Source organism: Echeneis naucrates, chromosome 8 (assembly GCF_900963305.1).
Source record: "Echeneis naucrates chromosome 8, fEcheNa1.1, whole genome shotgun sequence".
NCBI classification, from domain to species: Eukaryota; Metazoa; Chordata; class Actinopteri; order Carangiformes; family Echeneidae; genus Echeneis; species Echeneis naucrates.
Genome location: NC_042518.1, coordinates 15,349,636 through 15,371,651, shown reverse-complemented (window position 1 = coordinate 15,371,651; position 22,016 = coordinate 15,349,636). Strand labels below are relative to the sequence as shown.

Genomic DNA, 22,016 nt, shown 5'->3' with positions numbered 1-22,016 from the left:
GTGAGCGGATGGATGGACAGGCGGAGGAGAGGGCTGCTGCTGCCTTCAGGTGCTGCTGGAAAAGTAGGAATAATGACAACAAAACATACTAACGGCCGGTTTAATCCGGTGCAGATAAACAAATTCAACTTAATGAGCCAGCAAGTACATAAGCAGGGCCATATAGAGAAACAGGTTCTGTCTGGGCCAGCGTTAGAAACAAAACAATCAACTAATTAATTAATTATTGACGAATTGGGTGTGGAGGAATGGCGCCACAGTTTCATAAATATGTGTATTCTCTTTCATGGCGATGTTTATTAACAGAGGAAGTGAACAAAGACTAAACAGGTGCAGTCAGGCTAGTTCTGTCCAGGATATACACTCGCTCTGCAATTATTTAGTGATGTATTTTCTTTTCTAACAGCTCAAAACCAAAGAGTAAACATTTGATTTTGCATTGGGGTTTGCGAGGTCTTTCCCCCCCAACCATTTTTTTTTTTTTTTTTGTTGCTTTTAAAACACAATGTTCAAGGAAATGTTATACTTAAGAGATAAAAATGGGCAACCTACTGTTAGGACCTTTAGATAGATAGTTAAGGTCTATGTATTATTAAATAATGTGCTAAGTTACACCTCTTTGACGAGTTTAATTTTATACCATTAGTGAAGGGGTTTTGTGTGAAGATGGTCAGTCCTGGGTGTGATGAGACTGAGAAGATCCAGAGCAATTCCAGTTGCAGCAGAGGCATGACTGAGAACGAAACAATTAGTGTTAGTAGAGTGGGATGAGCAAACACTGCCTTAATTTGCATAATGTTAATGAGGGTTGTGTCCTGCTCTCTTTATCTTCCCCACCAGTCTGTTTAAAGTCACTAGATGGTGGTATGATTGTTAAGACTTGTGGCTGGTGTTGCAGTGACTAATAACATCCTTACATAGATACTGAGAAAAACAAAAGAACAACAGCTTCTTTTTTCTTTTTCTTTTTTCAATTGCAAACTGCAGAAGTAGGAGCTTACTATAAGTCCATAAAGGCAACATTCACTAACACAGCCCGCCATGCTGAAACTGAAAGGAGTGAATAGCGAATGGCAGGGGAACTCTGCTTTCTCTAAAAGCAGCCAATCACCTCCCAGGCTGGGGGATTATTCAAATTGAGGATGATGTCACCTCTTGCAAGTCACCCTACTCTTTGCCCAAGTTCCTCCCGGTTGTCTGTTGCCCTCCCTCCTAGGCCCCCCGCACCCCTTTTTCTCTCCTCTTCAAACCCTTTTCTTCTTTTCTCCATGCACGACTGCACATACACACACACACACACACTGACACTTAAACGGTGCATTACTGCTGTCCCTCATGCATCAAGTTCCCTGCATTGTCTGCTGTCAGGGGGTATGTTGCATTGAGAATTCAGAATCTCTCAACACATTTCAAACCTGTTGATTGTTGTTGTTGATTACGACTACATTGTTAAGATCCTTGGGATGTGATAAGTTATTGCAAAATGATATCATGTTATTAATGTGTGCAAGGTTGAAGGCCTTGCACATTTTTCAGTTTCTTTGTTTTTTTTTTCTTTGTTTTTAACAGTCAAATTTCCTGCAAGCAACAAATCTTAAAGGCTGACGCAGCTTAACGTGCGCTTCCCCTTAGCTTTATTCTGAATAAGGTGACATTTAAGAAAGTGTGAGCTCACAAGTAAGAAATTAAGTCAGAGAGAAGCTGATAATGTGTGACCCTTTTGGTTAAGTTGTGCATTCACAATGAGACACAGAGGGGTGTTGTTTCATGTCTTAAAAAGCTTTTGTTTTGGTGTGCCATGCTCCTCACCAGAACGGGGCTTATCATCAGAGACAGTCTGGGAGGGCATGCTGCCTGTCTGCCTGTCTGTCTGCTGCACTGCTGCTCAGCTCCCAGCAGCCGCCTGTCCCTGTCTACATGAGCCAGCCTTTTGTGTACTGGTCTGTACTGGATGGGCTGCTTTTCATGTCGAATCTGTGGTGCGCTCCAAATGCTGGAAAGGGGAGATTTGGCCCTGCGTGGCTTGTATTGGCTCAGAGTTGAAATGTATGTCAAACCTGTTAAAACTGAAAGCTTACAATACACATGCACCTGACTTAAAAGAGTCAGTTATTTATTAAGTTGTATCCAGTCTCACTTTATCTCTCTGTCAGTTTTCCAATGGGAGTTTTGTTTGCTTGTCTGAAATGGACCAAGCTCAGACTAGTCCATCCACCAGCGTAGAGGGCTGTACCTCTCATCAGTTCATTCCCCTAAACTCTGAGTGTTATCTTCTGTTTAACAATGTCACTTGTCTTGCTGTGGAATCAGTACTGAACATCAGCTCATACCAACGGAGGTATATGCAGGATTAAACAAATTATTTAAATACTTGTTCAGATTCCAAAAAGCTGAATTTGATATCCACATATAGCACATCAGCTGTGAGCACATTTCATTATGTGCACATGTGGTCATATAGTTTGCATGCAGGTGTATATACAAACACATGAAAGACATGGAAGGAGACCAGGAAGAGGGTGGGACTCTGAGGGATTCGGTGCCTGCTGGCTTGATGCTGATGGACGTATTGGCATAGTCAACGAGCTGCAACAAAGAGAGGAAGGTGTTTTTTTCATACAGGCGGTGGTGTGCAGCAGCGGAGACAGGAAGGGGCAGGGCTGTGTACCCCGCTGCACAGTTCCCGTGTTATTTATCTCATTGTTTTTTCCCCCTGGCCTGAAGTCCAGCTGGGGCAGCCACAGCACAAAAGGGCTGGCACTCAGTCAAGCCCTTCAACCTGGCCTCCAGTCAGGGGTCTTCTACATTTGACAAACTTACACAGCACATTAGTTATTTATTAAGCAGCAGATCGTGGGATGCTCTCTTTGTGTTTTTTGTATTCCAGCATGTTAGATTACACAGAGGTTTGAATCTCCTGCCAGCCAAGCCACACAAGAAAGCAGCTGGCACTGAGACACACCCATCCACCCAGACGCAGCCGCCATCTTTTTGTGGAAATATTCACAAACCAAACACCACTTCAGACAAGTGGCTTCTAAATACATGAGAGGTATCACCACACTTTCATAACACGAATATCATTATCTCACCAAAATGGTGGCATGTGAGAATGAATACTAGGCAGATACAGGTTAGCACATGCCAGTACAGCTGTTGCTCCCTTTGCATATCATGGACTCCCCAAAGAGCGCAACATGCCAGCACAGCTTATCATTAACATGCAGGATGCTTCTGCACTCAGTGACAGGCAACATGTGAAGAGGGATGCACAGGCAATGCAGAAGAACGTCTTTAATGGACCATTATCAAGTCAGGTATGCTCTTCTGCAGTATGGGCTGGGCAAAGTATACCTGATATCCTCCACAGAATATGGTTATGATTTTATTGCAAATGCAGATAAATAACCATGTAAACTGTGTCCTCATTATTCAGAGAATTTTTATTCTTGTCATCTAACGAAGGATTAGACAGGAGATTTCAGATGGGAGTGCAGTTTATACAGTAAAAACCAGCTGCAAGGCCACACCTCAGTATGTTTTCTCTATGGGGCTGCTTAATTAGCTTTGCCTTGAAACCTGATGATGTCCAGAGCAGGCCAGCCAGTTCCTGCCAGTCTGACACTGAGTGCTTTGCATCAACCCTGGTAGCCTCCTTCAGTAAATAATGCATGCAGGCACTACGGATATTGGACAACTGTACCACTCTGCCCCACTGAGAGGAGTGAGTGTGGGCATATCCGCCTTGATCTTGTGTGTCCCCTATGCTCTCTCATTTTCATCCACTTGCATCTTCAGTAAGGTGCATTTTCTTTGGCTGGCACAGCCTGACTTCCACTTACTTTTTGTGGAGAAGTCAAGTAGTCTGTGATAATGCCAGACTTCAAGGTCGAGTGCTTTAATTATACAGCATCTCATTATTATTTATCTTTAATGAAGGCAGCAAACCCATCTCATTCTTAATGTCCCCCCCCCCCCCCCCCCCCCCCCCCCACCTCCGGCCAAAAGTGCACATGTATTAGCTATCTCTCATTGCATTATTGCTTCTAGACTGAATTGATTTCCTGTGATTGGTTTGCTGGCGGCTACAGTCAGAGCCTCCTCTCTCCCTCTAGTGGTATCAATCCACCACAGCATGCTGTGGCTTCCTCGGCTTCATGAGATCCTTTCCTTTGTATGAAGGCCATCCATTTTGCTTGCAATCCTATCAAAGCATACCCTGGATAGTTCATGAGAAATGCATGCACTGGGTAAATGCCGCATTGTATCTTTTTCAGTGTCTTTGCTAACATGGTAATAAGGGGAAAAAAAGTATGTTAATATAAGGAAGACATAAATTTAATCAATAAATGAAGAGGCATAAATATATCAATACAACCATGAAATACTTTAATAAATTATAAACATATTTTATTGAAAATTTGGTAATTCTTTTTTCCAACGTTATCATTTACTATTTTTATTTTAAAGTATCACTTTTTGTGGTATTGGCAGATCCTCCTACCTTTATAAACCAAGTCACTTCAAATCTAGCTTGTTTTGGCCTAATTTAGAGCTAACGTGGCAATGGTTTAATCCTTAATCCTGTAGAGAGCGAGAGCTAGCAGCGAACACTGTTGTTTCACTTTAAAACTGAGTAATAATTAATTACTAATTCAAATTAATTAAAACCCTCACCTCACCTAGATAATTACCCAGCTAGTTAGCATAAGCATCCCCATTACATTATGTGTGTGCATATATCTTGTGGTTGGCTGGCTTGAGTTTACTAAATGCAATTGTCAGATGTTAATCTGCACTGTGGGCTCAGGTTAGTCTCTGAAGCTTTTCTACACTACTGGACCAAACCACTGGTTAGTGGCGCATGAGTTTTTGTACTACAGGTTGTTAAATGATTTATTTAATTAATGTTTTTACAATAATGCATAAAGAGATCAGTGAAGATGGATACTATGCGTCTGTGCATGTTGGCGGATTTGTGACCTGTCCATGGTGGGCCCTGTCCTGACACAATGTCCTGTGACCCTGCCTAGAGCAGAAGGATAGGTAATGGAGGGAGAGACTTCTAAAACAGATCATTTGTGCTGGGAAACAGAGCAAAAAGAAAAACCTTGAGCTTGACACACTTTTACTGTTTCGAGTTTATTTTGCTGATGTGCATCATCATTCAGAGGGCAGCACCTCTACAGAAAAGATTCACTACAAATGAGGGTAAAAACCTGTACAATTTCTTCCTTTCCTTTCCTTTATATTAACACATAAACTCCCTTTTAGCGTCTACATGCATTATAGAATGAGGTAAACCAATTAAGACAGCATACAAAATAAAAGTAAACAAAGTTAGTGAGCAATAACACTTACTGTTTAATAAAAATTGCATAAAGAACCTTCCCAGAAGAGTGAGAACATTGAGTGATGCATTACATATGTAGTGCTTTCCTCCATTGTGCTATATGACTCCCATGTGATACACCTAAATAAAATCAAGCTGTACATCGATCTCCAAGAAGTGCAAATAATTAAGTGTACATAAATAAACCTGCTTGGAAATAAAATACATTCTCCACCTGTTGTGAATGTAAACAATATTGATTAACATTACAGTAAGCAATTATCAAAAGAAAAAAAACAACAAATGCATCAAACAAGTGTACCATTTCAAATCCCTTTGTCCTCTTTTATCCTGATGCTAATTTTTAACAGTGAATGCCCCTCTCCCACCGAACGCTGCCCTTCATTTGACCGTACTCAGCCTTGCTGGAATGTCATTACCATTTCAGTTAGTTTCCATGGTAACAGCTGCAGCATCAGTGAAAAGCTGCTGGTTTGTAGAGATGCCTTTACTTATCCACTAATACACTTATGACCTATTAACCTCCAACACATGGCCTCAGTGTCAGCATTATGCAGGTCTCACACTTTTTTGATAAAAACCTAGCTAAGTCATGGATCTGACTATTTGACATCGTACCTTATGATTAAAATAGTCAAACTTTAGGATAAAAACAGCATGAAAAATTTACATGCAAAGACCAAATTGTAGTGACTAGATAAGGTTAGCTGGGCACGTAGCCTTAGCTAAGCCAATTACAAACTTCCTGTTTTCCTGGAGTTGAAAATCTAATGTTTTTTAAATTCTGTAATGGAGAAAAATGTAACACAAGACAAAATAATCCTGCTAAATTATCAGTAGTCTATCTTAGTAGAGTAGCAGTTAGTGCCATCTTTACAGCCTGTGGAGAAATTTTGAGCTCAGTAATGAGACGGATTTAGATTTTCTGTGGGGTTTCCAACAGCAGTGAGTATAAAAAGGGTATAATATTAGGGCTCCTTAATGTGAAAGCTGAAAGCCTTCGAACTTCAAACTGCTTTTTCTCGGCAGTACCGTTTCCCTAGTGACTTCCGTCTGCCTTTGTAAAGCAGCGAATTCAAGCATGATGCAAATCCTAGAATTTTCTAGTATGACAGACTTTTCTTTACACAACACTTAACATGGTCTGAATCCCGTTTTTCTAAAGGAAAATTGTTTTTCAGGCTCGCATGGTGCAGTTAAACGGTGAAATTGTCTCGTCTTGCACGGCATTAGCCTGCAGTCACCTGGCTCTTAACAGCAGAAACAGTTCATACATATTGATGACAAACTGGTTGCCTGCAGGGCCTCTCCTTCCTTGTGTAGCCATCATCCTCCAGTCAAAAGAGGGAGTGAACAAAGGGGATGAGGGGTGAAGCCTGAGAGAGGAATCGAACAAACAGGCTTGACTGAAAGTGCTGCAGAAGCCAATGCACATTTAAAGCAGCTCATGGTGGCTCTTCTTATCAGCTCAACTGTCGGGCTCTTGTGTATGTTCTATCTCGACTGTGAAGTTCCAGATGACATATGTACATTAACATAACCAAGAGTCACAAAATGTATCTTTTCCTTTAAATGTTGAATAATTCAAGTGAATATTTGCATTAATATTAATTAGCGGACCATGTGTCCAGTCTACAGCTATGAAAGTGTTTACTGACGTTATGCGTGTAGTTATCAAAGCCCAAACAAATTGGCATTTTGAAACGAGACAATAAATAATTCATAAAGTACAAAAGCCTAAGCAGGTAATTGGGCTTGTGACAGTGCAGTGCATGCTACTGTTCAAGCACAAATTTAAATATGGGCACAGAGGACAATGCACTCCAAGGTCAGTCAGTTCACTTGCAAGGCATTTCAGTCCCTGCTGGATATCTGGAAAAAGGAGTGAAATTGCAGTCTGCTATCAATGGAGTGGAAATTTGGTGCTTTAAAGAGGGGGGGCCACAAATGGACTGGCTACTCCCTCTGTGCATTCTCCTCCTCTTCAGTCACAGCAACAGAGGAACGAGCACGATGAGCCCTCGGGCCCACGGAACTTGCCAGAGGTGGGTGTGTCTGTGCACTCTGCGATGAAGGCGTGCAGGTCACTGATGCGTACCTGCTCCTGTGTTTGGGCCTGTGGGATGAAAAACCTCAACCTCAACCATCACCATTACCTCTGATCAAAAAGCATATGATTTTTAATCGTCCCATCAAAGCTTTGAAACTCATTTTAAATCATTCATTGCTTCATCCAAAACTGTTTTCCTTCTTTTGTTCGCATTTACAAGCTGCATGAAAAATATACACAAACAAGCGTGTAATTGCATGAAACCAAACCGCATACTGTACCATAATGGTGTCGTAGGCTCCAGTGATGAGTGCGATAAAGAGGGACAGCACCATGTAGATGAAGAGGGAGATGAAGGTGTAAAGGTAGATCTGGCTGAAGATCCAGACCAGCGTGCTGCTTCGCTCCATCTCAGCAAAAGTTACAAACATGTCGTCCCCGTTGATCAGAGAAAACAGGCACTCTGACACCATGGACAGTGAGCGAAACTAGAAACATGAAGATCAGTGTCAGAAAGAAAATGGATCAATTTATTCAAGGTATTGGTTTCCATGGGGTATAGTTTTGTTTTTCTTTTGGCTTGCTTGTTGTGATTAAATGTTATTTTAGAAATTTTGCATAGACTGAATCTGCTATTTGTAAGGTTGCTTGGTAAGTGATCACCAATGTCATGTCATCATTTATAGTGAATAAACGGCAATTACAAAGATGATATGCTGAGGGGGAATTTATTATAATTAGGCTGATCTGAACGATGCTTCCTCATTCCTGCTTTGAGACATTGCTGAGTATGTGTGCACTACCTTGGTATGATAGGGCCCCAGCACGATCCAGCCACAGAAGCAATATCCCATATAAATGGCAGCCGCACAGCAGCAGAAGCGGATAACATTTGGAAAAGCTGCTCTTAGAGTCACAATCAAGATCTGCCAGGGGGAAAAAAAAAAAGAAAATCTAAGCTCATTTACACTTAAAAAAGACAGAGCAACAAGGCAGACTTGTTGTCACGTACATTGTATTTCTGAAAGAAGCTGAGGTAGCGGATGACTCCCACCCACACCAGCAGAGTGGAGGTTCCCAGCAGGATACCGCACACATCATAGGATGAGAAATCCTGCATCACAAGAGTAATTAGCAGAAAAAAAAAAGTTTGAGTTCATCCTCAGATGGTAATCTTTCTGTCACAATAACGTGTGCCTTGGTACCTTGGACTCTATTCCGATTTTGATGAAACTGCCAACGATGGTGAACATGTCGCTGATAATGAGCAGAATGTACCAGCCATTGATAAACTCCAGTCTGTCTCCCCAGCTCACGCTCCGGCCAAGTTTGTGTTTGAAAAACTGCACATACTCCTGGGAAGAGAGGAGACCAATGCGATGAGAAGCTGTAAAATGCCAAAGACATAGACGACTGCAGCCCCGTGAAAGTGATTGCATTCAAGCGTCTGTGTTAGAATGAGGCTGCTCTCCCATGATTTTAATGGACTCCTGCACGAGGACACGTGAACATGCAAGTGCAATCAGGAGTGGTTTCACAGCATGCCACAGCTGGCAGTGATGCACCATGAAACACAGGAATATGCTGGCAAAATGCGGTGAGGAAGACTGCTAGCACTGAACATAGACGCTTCTCTTACGTGCTGCAGGCGGACACCTCTCAGGATGGAGCGGCCACAGAGGAGCAGGGACAGAAGACAAACTGTCGCCACCAGCACGTCAAAGAACTCTCGTGCATAGTTCTCTGCTGTTGGAGGAGAGAAACCAGAGCCAATTCAGAAAGCATCACAAAGGAGTTGATCAAGTGCCAGAGAAAAGAGGATCTCCGTACATCACGTGCCCCGTCACCTCGTCCACCAGCAGTTACTCACCATGTCCAGACACGTTGGGGTCTTTACATTCCTTTATGGAGGCCTGGTTCTGGAGATTGACCTTAACTTTGCCGCTGTGCGCTCTGTTGTCCATGACAATCTGAGAGGGCAAACAAGAGCCTGAAGGTGAATATACACAACTGGAATAGGTGAGATTTCTATCTGTCCCAAACAGATGTTCGTTTGAATAGAAATAACAGGAGGGAGAGGTCACCGTGATGGCAAAGGTATAGCAGTCAGGGATTTCATTGTTTATGATGGTTTGAATGTTGATGGCCTTCAACTGGAAGTCAATTGTCACATTAATCAACCTGCAGATAGACAGAGAATCAGACAGAGAATTCAATGTGTGTTCAAATTGGAAAGAAAACTTAACAACTGTTATATATATTATTCATGTCTTATGGTAAAAAACAATAAAATGATTACTAACTTATAAATTTTGAGAGTGAAATTCTTGTAATCAGTGTTTCCTGAACTGTAATTCAGTGGATTCAGCCAGATGCAATCTGGAAAAAGAATGAAAATAGCATTAGAGGAACAAAAAAAAAAGCACATGAAACCATAAACCATACAAATAATCTTTTTCCAAAATCACATGAAGACTAAACTTAACCGCTACACTTCCTCAAAACTTTAAAGGCATATTACTCTCCTTAGAGCTGAACATTGATTTTTGTTTATCTTGCTTTATTTTTGCCACAGTACTTTTTTATGCATTCTCATAACCAGATAGATTAGCCAGGTGTTCAAAGGCAGCCCGCGTGTTCTACTACAGTATACGGGAAAAAAGTTTTAATGTTGTGTTTTTTTAGTGATAGGAACTTTTTAAAAGCCTTTAAAAGTAGGGCACATTTGCGGGGCACCTCTCCACATACAAGAAGCAGCAGCACGATGACTCACTGACACTTTTCTCAAGGGCAAAGAAACTGCAAGCACTGCAAGCAAAAGCAAGGCTGGCACTTTTATGGTTGACAGGGACAGATTTATTACCAACTGAGGGTGAAGAGAGAAAACCTGAAATATAAAGGCCATCCTACCAGTTTCAACTTGGGGATCGATGTCGAAGGTGTCATTGACAGGGTCTATGGTACCCTTCATGTAATACCTCTGGCAGAGAGACAACGCGGTTCCGTTTTCACCAAGGCCCAACACGTATGCATATCTCCCCAGTGAGATCTGAGGCAGAGTCATGTACTGGAAGGGAAAACAGAAGTGAGGAATACAGCGGGCAGTTAAAACTGAACTGAAAGCCTATCAACACAAACACAGAGCAACAGCGTGTAACAGTCCTTATCTCAGGTATCACATTTCCCCAAATCCTTTAGTGGGCAGCAAAAACAAATTAAAAAACTTAAACTACAGAGATCATTTTCATTTTACTGGATTCCGTGTCAACTCCAACAGAGGTGAGGTGTGTCTGTGGCACTCTGCGGCGCAAAATGACACCAACAATGTCAAATGCCTAAATCTCTGCTTCATCACCTCATCCAAACTTCAGTTTGTCCAATATTTTGCTTAATGAACCAAGTACTAGAAAATGAATCATATTCTATACTGATGCCTCTATGCTATCAATCATTGAGAACATGTTAGCACTTAACTAAACCTCCAACGGTCATTCTCACAAGGTTCTGGCATGGCTTCATAACATTTGCATACATTCTGTGCTGTCTGTGTGTTCATTGCACATTCATACATACAAACCAACACACACAAGAAAAACCAAGACTGTTCACACAGCTTGAGATAAAAGAGAAAAGTAAAATTGACAACCCGCTCTATGGCGAAGTGGATCTGGCTGGAGAGTTCCGCCTGCGTGTGGACTGCCTGTGGAGGAGCGTCATCCTGATAACCCTTCAGGAAAAGGTGTTTGAATGCTGCTGTGTTTTCCTCTTTGAATGTCACCACCATCTGGTTGCTCAGTCCAAACAGCACCAACTGAGCGACAGAACACATGAGCTTCAACAAGCATAGCTACAACACAGAGTGAAGTAATACAACAGACTGCCACAGCTTCTCCATGTTCATGGTCTGAGGGAGCATCATTTTGAAGCCAAACAACAACAACATAAAGCTGGATCCACCTGCACAGTCACAATGATGATTTTGAGCAGCTGGAGCCCCAGTTTAAAAGGTTTGCGGCCCTTAGCATGGTACTTGTCACAAGGGCTCATGAAGAAGTACTTGAGTTTCCTCCTCAGGGCTTCCTCCTCTTCTTCCTCCTGCTTCTGATGGAGCTCTGAGCTCAACAGACCCGGTGGCCCGAGAAGGTTCTGGGAGCCATAGCTAGCCATGGAGGATAACAGTCTATCCTTCTCTGGAACACACGAAAATATGGGTGACTTAGTTAGAGTTCCTCAAACATCAGCATTAGAAAAAGTTATGGTGTGATTTTCATAAAAAAGGTGAACTCACAAAAAAGAAATGAGCAAGAAAAAAAGTTGAAATTAGAAGTGAAGCAGATACTCTGGTTTCTCAAATATGAGCTCAAGATAATTATAATAAAAAAAAAAACAAAACACTATTCCTACATTTTCCAGATTGAAGCCTGGAAGCATCTTCAATTCAGGGCTGAGAACATAATAAAATAAAACACCAAAATGTTGGTTCCATCTTTTTAACATTACATCAAACTGAATGGGGTTTGGATGGATGGTGAGACAAAGTGAGTCATTTGATGACCTCATCTTAGTATTTTTCACTGCTTAGTGGTGCTTCATGGACCAAACTATTAATCAGAAAAATAATCTTCCTTCCCAATACAAACTCCTTATCCAAACATCCAATTTTAAATAGCAACATTTTTTTTATTTTTAAGCCCAATCTCCCCACGATGACACCGTTAGGTTATTGTTCCTTTGGAAAGATGACATCACCGCACTGTTTACACATCCAAACAACACTTCATGAATAAGATTAAAGTAAGCTTTGATAGGCAGTCGGATCATCTTGAGAAGATTGATTTAACGAGGACTTTTCATTCATTCATCTTCATTCATCCGTTTCCAGATGGCAGAGGGTGCTGGGGCCAATCCCAGCTCACATTGGACACCAGTCCATCACAGGGCCAACACACAGAGACAGACAGAGACCAACAACCGCTCACACATCAAACAATTTAGAGTCACCAGTTAACCCAGACATGCATGTCTTTGGACGGTGGGAGGAAACCCATGCAGGAGAACATGCAAACGTCACATGGAAAGGCCCCAGGCCAGGAAGCGATCAGCAGTGCTAACCACTGTGCCGCCACTTTACATGGACTGTTGAAATAAATGCAGCTGGATGTAGCAGGGGGAGCTCCTGTACGGATAATAAACATTTCCTTCGTTGTACCCTGAGATCGTCACACCTCAGCTTAGACCCGGTGCCTGAAGCCGAGATGGAGCTCATATGATGCGATCTAAGTATCTGGAGCAGAGAAGAAACGGGCAAAGGCGGAGATCTGGTTTAGGCCATGCAGGTACAGAGAGCGGCGCCGACAGACCTGAGGCGCTGTCTGAGATGCGGGTGTAGCTGGAGGCTGCCATGGTAAGGACGGACGATCAGACGGGGACGGTGGAAGACGCCATCACCGCCGTGAGCACCGAGCAGCGAGTGCATTCATGTCGTTAAAGGCCGTGTCCAGGTTTCATGCCTGATGCCGCACTGTGTTGATGACACATAGGTAAACAGATTCCAGCTTCCTGATAACCACGTGACTCCGCCACGTGACTGCTGCGTAACCAGACAGACAAGAGCGCAGTCTATTTGTTCCCTGCTCAGGTGGTGATGGAGATTATTTAGCAGTTATAACGTTATTGTGTGTCTTTAGCAGATGTTAAATATTTTTTTTCGTGTTCGGATCATGTAGGGATAACTGTTTGTTTTTTTTTTCTTTTTTTCAGTTATCTGATTGGTCAGATGTCAACTGCGTGCAGCAGGGGTTGCCATGGTGACCCACTTGCTTTACACCCACGATAAGTCATTAATGTCACATGGTGCCCATCACATGAGACTGTGGAACAAGTTCAGTATATGATGTGATCATTACTTTTAAAGGTTTCAGTGAGACTGACACATCAGGAGTCCAACAGATAAGAAAAACATGCTGCACATTAATAACAGGGCCTAACCAGATATACTGAGGTCATGACCCCCCAAGACACCCACCAAAGTCAGACATTTGGAAAGGGTAAAGTGAAATCGTTTTACCTGTCCACATTTACAATGGATTACACTTTGGGCTATTCTTGTGTGAATGAAGTTGCAGCCAGCAGAAATCTCTTTACTGAGCAGGCTGAAACAGCTTGCCTTAAAAAACAAATAGTTTTATTTTTGTATGAGTACGTAGGAAGACTGGGCGGTGGATTTTGTGGACACAGCCAGATGTTTCACAATCTACGTGCCTAATGCTGAGATAAGCGATTTTTTTTTTTTTTGTTTTGTTTTGTTTTAAATCTATCGTCTAATCTGATGCTTGCAACACTTTGGAAACATTTACAAAAATAATCACGTTTCCTTTTTTCTTTTTTTACTGCATAGAAACAAACAGATGCAACATATTCCCAACTCATACCCAACAGCTGGAATCAAACAACATATTGAGTTAGCGAAGTATTTTATCCACTTGGTCACCAGGATATTTTTAATTGAAGAATGGAAAGTGTATCCAAACAAACACAAAAATTTACACAATAATACAAACATCAAAGTCAAGAGCTCAGACTGTTAAAGTAGCTGTAGCCTTGACAGTTACTGAGATACTGAGAAAACAGGCTGCTGGAATTGAGCTGAAAATAAACAGACAAAAAGGAGTCTATCAATAAGTATTTACATGAAGAGGTATTATGAAAGTACTTTTTGTTAACGTTACATACATCAGGGGAAATTGGCCATCATTTAGCCTGTTCTTTGTTACTGAGTTTTATGTTTTTTGATTAACCGAGTTTTTCATCTCTAAGTGGTCTAGTGTAAGTGTAAGTGATGTCACAATTCTCCAGGTATGAATGAGCTGATCTTTTGAAAAAAATCAGAAAATTAAAATCTAATGGGGTCAAAGCATAGTTCAATATGCTCATCTCTGAATGATCTGTGGTGTAAAATATGAAATTAAGCTACAAATTAATAGCAACCTCCAGCAAACACAATTTGTTCCACTGCATTAGATACAACACGAGTGAGATGATCCACAAAACCCAAGACGCTTAAACCAGTTAGCTGCTCCTTCTCTGGATATGGCTCAGTACATTGCAGATACCCATAAACCACCCATTAAGACTCAACCTAATCATTTGGCATAAGGAAATTCAGTCACACTCTACCACACTTGAGGAAGAAAAAAGGGCCTGGGCCCAGACCGATCTAACTTCATCATATAATGACAAACAAAACCAGCCACTGTCTCCAGTCTTATTTATCTGCAATCCAAAGCCTTGTCCCTGGCTATGACTGACTCATTAAACTTTATCATGAGAGTGGTGCCTTTGTGCCAGTGTGCAGTGACCTTGGCAGGGAAGCCACTGTGTGTGAGGATGGCTTCCACAATGCCAGCAGTAAAGGCAGCGCAATTCAAGCTGCTGTTCTCTTTGGGCACAGAGATGTACGCGTTGATAAGTGGCTCCTTTTCTATGATGTAATACGTCTTATCATCATCATTGGCCTGCTCCAGCTTGTCAGCTTCCTTCCCAAATAGAGACTTCCACACATTAACCTAAAGGAAAGAAAACAGAGTTGAGTGCTGGCGGTTATTTTTTTTCCCTCTTAAAAATATATAAATCTTTATTTTACATGTACCCACCTTGATGAAGAGCAGAATGTTCAGAACCTTGGTCTCCCTCTTTCCGTTCTTCTCTCTCAGCACCAGCACGTCCAGCATGCTGGCCCCTACGCTCTGGCCCATGTCTGCCAGGCGTGTCTGCAGCTCGGACACAGAGTATACACGGCTCTGACAGTACTGCACCATCTCTGAGAATAGGAGTGCAAATGCGCTCACGCTGACTTCAGTCTTGGGCCGCGTCAGAGACCGCTCTAAAATGCTGGACTTCCCTCGAGTGAACCTTGTGTCCATTTTCTGTTGATGATAGTCAGAGACTTTTAATTACTGACGGGTACACTCTTTTTTTTTTTTTTTTTTTTTTTAATTAAATTTCCAAGGGTTCCGTTGAAAATTTGACACAAACCTTTATAGACGTTTTTAAAATAGTGAACAGGACATCAAGGCATGTAACTGGTAAGCAAGACAGCAGAGGGGATGAAGCAATTAACCAAAGGTCTGTTAAAACTGGAAAATGCTTTAACTGAATTTATATAAGTAGCTAGATACACAGATAAGTACATCTAATGTTATAACTATTTTATATGGTAAAGTGAATTATTTCACATGCGATCTCATTCATCACGTCCCCTCATAGAGAGCACAACCATTTAGCCTTATCAAAGATGACGGGTTTTTTTTTTTTTTTTTTGGAAAAGAACTGTTTAACTGTGACTTGACTGAACAGCTATGACAGTACAGCAGAATCACAAACTTACTTCGGTTGATAGTAAGAGTCGTTACCAATGAAGCCATTAATGACATAAGGCGACATTAATCGGTCTTTCTCACACCAGTTTCCATGGTGACGCCCCTTATACTTCGAATGAACGGAAGTTCACCAGCTCTGCCTCCAACAAAACCGCTGCTTTTCAACTCAGTGCGGGTCACCCCACCGTGCTGACACAAGTAACACATTGTGCTAAGTTTAAATAACACACCTGACTTGCTGCACTAACAGTCCGCTCCTGTTTGAGTCGTCTAGAGCTGACAAACAGCTGTTAGCTGTTAGCTACCTAGCCACATACTCTAGCTGCTACTTCCTGTCTACAGCCCTGACGGATGCAGATATAAAGAACCCGGATGTTACAGAACTACAGCTACAAAGCGGGGAATGTTATGATATTACATATAAAGTCTCTTGATTTCTACAGGTGGAATGTTTTGTAGATAAACGAACCTGGATTACAAGTAGATCCGCCTCTGTCAGTGTTTTCTTCTTCTTCCTCCTGTCCTGTTTGAACAACAGCCACAAAAATGTGCTCATCTCCACCTACTGGACCGGAGAGGTGCACATTTGTCATTAGAAGTGATTTGTCTTATTTCTTTAATAATTCACGATCCACACATAACACATTTTTGTACATTTTCTTTTCATTTATACATGTTGTGGTTTAAAAATTAGAAGATAAACAATAGAATATGAGCCAGAGTGAGTCTTCAAGGTTATTTTCATTCTATTTTTCATCATAAAATGGCTAAATATCTCTGTCAACTACATTTTGAGCAAAAGTTTCAGTATGACTCATGTTTCTCTGTGTATCTTGTACTTGTCATGCTGTTTGTCTTTCTGAATGAATCTTGAACCTAAAACAATCTCTGCTAACAGGATCTGCTTACAACAGAATCCTGCTCATGTTTCTGTTTGCAAATGAACCAGCTTTATAAACCAAGCTAAAACGCACCAGATGATCACATTCCTGCATTTTATTACTAATTACAATTAGATCCAAATGTCTGCTGTAAAATAAATACATAAATAAATAAAGAAAATGATTTTTGGAATGTTCCCGCAATTGTTGTATTAACTTAGCTTACAGCAGTGACGGATTTTTAACATCAACCTTTATTTGCATTCATGATCTTCTGCAATGTACTTTCCAGATTTACCCTGGGAAAGCATTCACTTCCTGTTCTTGTCCTCATGTAAAGGTTGTAACCACTGATTTATGAATTTTAATTGCAACAGTCTATGAACACAGAACCGCAGTGGACCCTTCACTAATGTCTGTGTGCACATATGGATCTGTAATCACTGGTGAATTAATCGGATCTTTCTGTCACTGGGACATCAGTACACACATGACTCATTTATAGTTCTCATGAAGATTTAGGACTATTGCCTAAGAGAGGACTGCCATATATTTCTAGGAAAACGCAGAGTTTGCTGCTGACAGAAAAGATGTTTCACAAGTGGCAACCTCATTAACTATACAAATGGGAAGACTGAAATTTATTACAGAACTTGTGAAATTCTGCAAAGTGTCCAGGTTGGTCAAACAGGAAGACCTTGAACGGTAAGGACTGACCATTTTACGCTGCATCACAGGTGCCTGTTTCCCATATTACTCAGTCAGCCACACCAACTGATTAACAGAACATGTAGCTGCAGTACTTGTAAGGCCATTACATAACCACCCACTTCATATGCACGTGAACATCTATAAATGAGGGAGAGGCAACATGCTAACAGATATTTGGAGCTTGGGGCTGAAGGTGTAAGAGGTTCAGGATGGATATAGCCTGCTGCAAACTCACCTTGGCCCTTGTGGTGGTCTTAGCTAGCACATATACACAAGGTAAGAACATTTATTTCCTTTTTTTTTTTTTAGCTGTACAGGAGATATGTATGTATTCAGATCGCTCATTTTAGTATATTTTTGCCTTTTTCACGACTATAAAACTATCAATTTTTTAATCAGGTTTGTAATTCATTATCCCACAGCAAATGTGACTCTTGAAGTATGTTTTATTTCAGTTCAGTTCGGTGTTATCTGGTAACTAAAAGAATAAATCTCGCTATCACCCGTGTCTGACCTTTATAAGCTCATACCTTATCTACAGCTGTGTGAGTCTGGTCGGTCTGGTTATCACAGTGGAGTAACACAAAAGTCTGAGCCCAAATACCTGAGTCAAGAAACAAATACAAGTTGTTTTTAGTGGTTATCAGCAATGAAGTGTTGATAATAGAACATCACGCCCACCTTCATACTGTGAGCTTCTACATTCAGCTATGAGGGCTTCACTGCAGCCCAACAACAAGACCAGCTAATTCCAGCATCCACAAAGAGATCACTGTTCCACTGTATTGTGTAATAGACAGTTGAACTGAATTATGTTGTATTTGCTAAATTAGGGTGAATTTGCTAAAAAAAAAAAAAAAAAAAAAAATCCACAACAGTAAATCTGATTAAAACATGGTATGATGTTTTCTCTACCTGGGGATCAATGTCATTACGGAGATTAGCTGATTCACCGTGGCTGTTTTTTAAAAATGAAACTAGTCTGCCCTCATGTTCGCAGGCTTCTTTCAAATTTGCATTTGCACATTTTTATTACTGTTTAGGTGGCGACCCATTCCTCTGTTTATTTTCTGAATTAGCACCTTTATAATATAACACCATAAACATCTTTTGAAATAGAGTCTCAGTTACAGAGAATTTGTTCATTGCACATGTCCCACACAAATGATTTACAGCAATTGTAAAGTCCTCTCTGGTGATTTAAACAGGAGCGTGTGTGTCACAGAATGCACTTACTGGAACTGACTGCTGAAAAACTTTTGCCTCAGTAAACTATTAAAATATTACCTATCTAGCCACATCATGTACTAAGCCACACTTCCTTTTAATCCTCTTTCTATAACCAGGTCATTTGATTTATAATGACAGTGTAAACAAACTTTTGATTTCATGTTTTTTGAGGCTGCTTCCTCTGTCAGTTCCCTGAGTAACCCGGTCCCCCATAGCATATGTGCTTGTGCTAACACACCAAGAGTGTTTATGGGGTAGAAGAGATGGGCTTTCATCAAATGACTTGGACACTTCTGTATTTCCTGTCTCCAGCTTCCTTTTCCCAACACATGGATGACTTCATCAGGGCAGTGAAGCAGGTGGAAGGTGGGGTGTCTGGGGCACAGCCACTGGCTGTGCTGAAGAGGCTGCGCAGGGCAGCAGGTCTACAGGATGCATTCATTCAGCACTTCCTTGGTAATGCAGATGCCAGTGGTCCTGAAATGGATGCCGACCTCTCAGAATACATCAGTAAGGCACTGAATCACAGAGTGATTGATGGTGGCAGAGAGGAAGGAGTGGTTCTGACCTCTGATGGCACCACTGTTGCACTTAGGCCACTCCTCCTTGGCATTGAGGCTGGCTTCCTGTCCAAGTCTAAGGGCCGTCTCAGAGCCCTGCACCAGTTAACTCTTGCCAGAGACCTCAGTCTTTCACTCCAGCATAGCTCACCCCTTCCTCAGCATCTGAGATCTGATGGCTGCTGGGACAGTCTAACCTCTCCTCAAGTCTTCACTCTCTCCAACACCCCCACTCTGCTCACCACTGCTCAAGTCAATGGAGGGATGGACGGTGTGGTTATAGGGATGGAGGTCTCCACCAAAGCCAGATGGCCTCTGAAGCTCAGTGACCTCCTGACAGAGTACTACTGCCACCAGCTGGACAATGATGGACTAGACTCTGCCCCTCGCCTCATCAGCCAACGTCGCAGGGAGAATTTCAGAGGGCTAGTGGCACCTCCAATGCTGGCCAGACAGGTGCTGAAATCAGCAGTGCTTCAGCAGACACTGAACGGGGGATCAAAGATGGAGGCACAGGAGAAGAAGCGGTTCATGGCTGTGGTAAAGGAGGGAATGAAAGAATTTGTTCACACGTTCATGGGTGAGCATGAAACCAAAACGAAAAAGTCCAAAGAGAATGATTCAAATTTATAAAAAATACAACTTTGACAGCACATCCAAATTAAAACAAGAGTAAACTGATGAACTGATGAATTATACCTATACCTAGTTGCATGCCCACAGCCACTAACCAGCTGTGGTTAAACATCTGTTTCAGATTGCCCCCCCATCATCCCTCGGTGCATGTGGGGTGCAGAGCCATACAGAGGGACACCCACCACCCTGTCATTGCCTCTCTCCTTTCTGTACATCCACCACACTCACACGCCCAGTGAGCCCTGTGTGACCTTCCAGCAGTGCTCTGCAGACATGCGTTCCATGCAGCGCTTCCACCAGGAGGATCGAGGGTGGGATGACATAGGATACAGGTAAAAGCAGTGAGGCCTTAGCCCTCTTTCTGTTACATTTTGCAGCTAACTTACAACGTCTTAAGAACATATGTGCTCCTGAAGCTTTGTCGCCGGCTCTGACGGACACATCTACGAAGGCCGGGGCTGGCACTGGCAAGGAGCGCACACCCTAGGACACAACTCCATAGGGTACGGCGTTTCCTTCATTGGAGACTATGTCAGCAGGCTCCCCTCCCAGCATTCCATGGGGCTGGTGAGGGATCAGCTGGCCTCTTGTGCTGTCGGTGGTGGGCGACTGGCAGCCAATTTCACCCTGCAGGGGCACAGACAAGTGGTGAACACTTCCTGTCCAGGTGATGCTCTCTACAATGAGATCAAAGGCTGGGAGCACTTTGGGGTGAGTAGGACAACTGACTTTCATCAGCTGTTACAGATTTTACTGTATTCAGAAGTGGTGTAGGGTGATCCAAACTGCTTTTACACTGATTGTTTTGGCACGTCACATAGTATGATATATTGTGCACCCTCCCTCATTATGTGGTTTTTATTCTTCCTTTATGGACATGTCAGTACATTCAGGGCATGACCACTGATTTCAGAATGGAGAGAAGAGCTTGATATTTATAACATTCCTCTCTGTTGTGTGTTGTTATAGTCCATGACATGTTTTATGGTACATATTTTTCAATTTTTTCCTCTTCACTATATTTATTTTACAGCTACAGGTGGGAGTTTATCTAACTTGTTTGGCCTTTGACACCTTCTGTGCACAATGATGCATAAAAATGTCAGGCATATAACAGAAATACTGGTTACTGGTAAATAAGAGCAATTCCTTAGTTGCACTTGTTACTATTATAAAAATATTATTTTAGAAAACAAGTATATATAAATAAAATAAATAAATAATAAAAAAGTATAGATATTTCTCTTTTTTTGTTGCATTTAGTGAGAGAGTTCAGAAGAGAGCAGTTTGTCAGATTTTGATGTTTATTTGGTTTACTCAACAAGGCTAAATCACACACAGTCATAGCAATAGTTGGATCAAACGAGTCAGGGAAAAGTAGCCTTCTAGTCACTGTACTGTTCACCACTTTAAAGGAAAACTGTTGTTCTGGAGAACTAAAATAAAGACTGTTGTCGATTTATTCTGAACCACCCTTGATGGGCCCATTGCTCTCTCTCAGGTGAACCATGAACTACAGGCAGAGATCGCATTTGAATGTCAATACAGACAAGGCATTACTTTATATCAAGGCAATCCAGGCCTCTTGTTCCACGACTGTGCATGCTTCACTCACTTTATTTTTTGTTTACTTTTCTCCCAGGAAGTCAAGCGCTGATTGTCTACACGACAAAATGAAGAACTTTGGATGATCTGAACTTCAAATAAATTTGTTTTATTCTTCTAAATCTTGTCATTTCATACCACTCTAAACATCTGTGCCACTTTGAAAGAGTACCCTATACTGATTAGCTTTACCAACCACATTACCAGCTGCATAATATATATATATATATATAAAACATAATATTCAGATTTCACTCTTTCATCCCTTTCATTTTTTACTTTACTTTTCTATTAGTACTTTTTCTACACTCAATAACCAAAAATGTGAAAACAGAAAACATAGTAAAAAATCTTTTACTAATGTGATAAAAATCACAACTGAAATCTTTTATAAATACATATTTAACTCTGTGGCCATCCCATTTGTCCTGAAGAAATGTTAGCTGTAGTCTACCTGAGGCAGAATGAATTGATTGGACATGGTTTAGGCACACATAACTGTATATACGAGGTCCCATAATTCAAACTGCATGACAGGACAAAAACCGAAACATGAAGTCCAGTGACCTTTTCATGCACTTGTGTGATAAAACCATTCCCAGACATTGGTCA

At 41.6% G+C, this 22,016-nt stretch overlaps 3 protein-coding genes across 5 annotated transcripts; 1 reads left to right on the top strand and 2 right to left on the bottom strand.

Moving 5' to 3' along the window:
• Window positions 1-5,123: 5,123 nt before the first annotated feature.
• On the bottom strand, window positions 5,124-20,598 carry mcoln1b (mucolipin TRP cation channel 1b). Of its 2 annotated transcripts, none has more exons than XM_029507610.1 (13): window positions 20,586-20,598; window positions 11,361-11,593; window positions 11,050-11,214; window positions 10,314-10,470; window positions 9,707-9,782; window positions 9,488-9,584; window positions 9,274-9,373; window positions 9,043-9,149; window positions 8,609-8,758; window positions 8,416-8,517; window positions 8,207-8,329; window positions 7,685-7,891; window positions 5,124-7,469 (listed from the first exon to the last, which is right to left on the bottom strand). In XM_029507610.1, the coding sequence occupies exons 2-13, from the start codon at window positions 11,568-11,570 to the stop codon at window positions 7,338-7,340; spliced, it is 1,626 nt and encodes a 541-aa protein (XP_029363470.1). In that variant the 5' UTR covers window positions 11,571-11,593; window positions 20,586-20,598; the 3' UTR covers window positions 5,124-7,337. The 2 variants fall into 2 exon arrangements, with proteins under 2 accessions (XP_029363470.1, XP_029363469.1); XM_029507609.1 differs by lacking the exon at window positions 20,586-20,598 and adding an exon at window positions 12,764-12,999.
• On the bottom strand, window positions 13,860-16,296 carry LOC115047003 (trafficking protein particle complex subunit 5-like). 2 transcript variants are annotated; one of them, XM_029507613.1, is made up of 3 exons: window positions 16,251-16,296; window positions 15,056-15,328; window positions 13,860-14,968 (listed from the first exon to the last, which is right to left on the bottom strand). In XM_029507613.1, exons 2-3 carry the CDS (start codon window positions 15,323-15,325, stop codon window positions 14,672-14,674), a joined length of 567 nt encoding a protein of 188 aa, XP_029363473.1. In that variant the 5' UTR covers window positions 15,326-15,328; window positions 16,251-16,296; the 3' UTR covers window positions 13,860-14,671. The 2 variants fall into 2 exon arrangements, with proteins under 2 accessions (XP_029363473.1, XP_029363474.1); XM_029507614.1 differs by lacking the exon at window positions 16,251-16,296 and adding an exon at window positions 15,438-16,190.
• On the top strand, window positions 17,522-21,526 carry pglyrp6 (peptidoglycan recognition protein 6). Its single transcript, XM_029507612.1, has 5 exons — window positions 17,522-17,649; window positions 18,916-19,743; window positions 19,921-20,131; window positions 20,216-20,510; window positions 21,442-21,526. The coding sequence occupies exons 1-5, from the start codon at window positions 17,583-17,585 to the stop codon at window positions 21,454-21,456; spliced, it is 1,416 nt and encodes a 471-aa protein (XP_029363472.1). The 5' UTR covers window positions 17,522-17,582; the 3' UTR covers window positions 21,457-21,526.
• The last annotated feature ends 490 nt before the right edge of the window (window positions 21,527-22,016 follow it).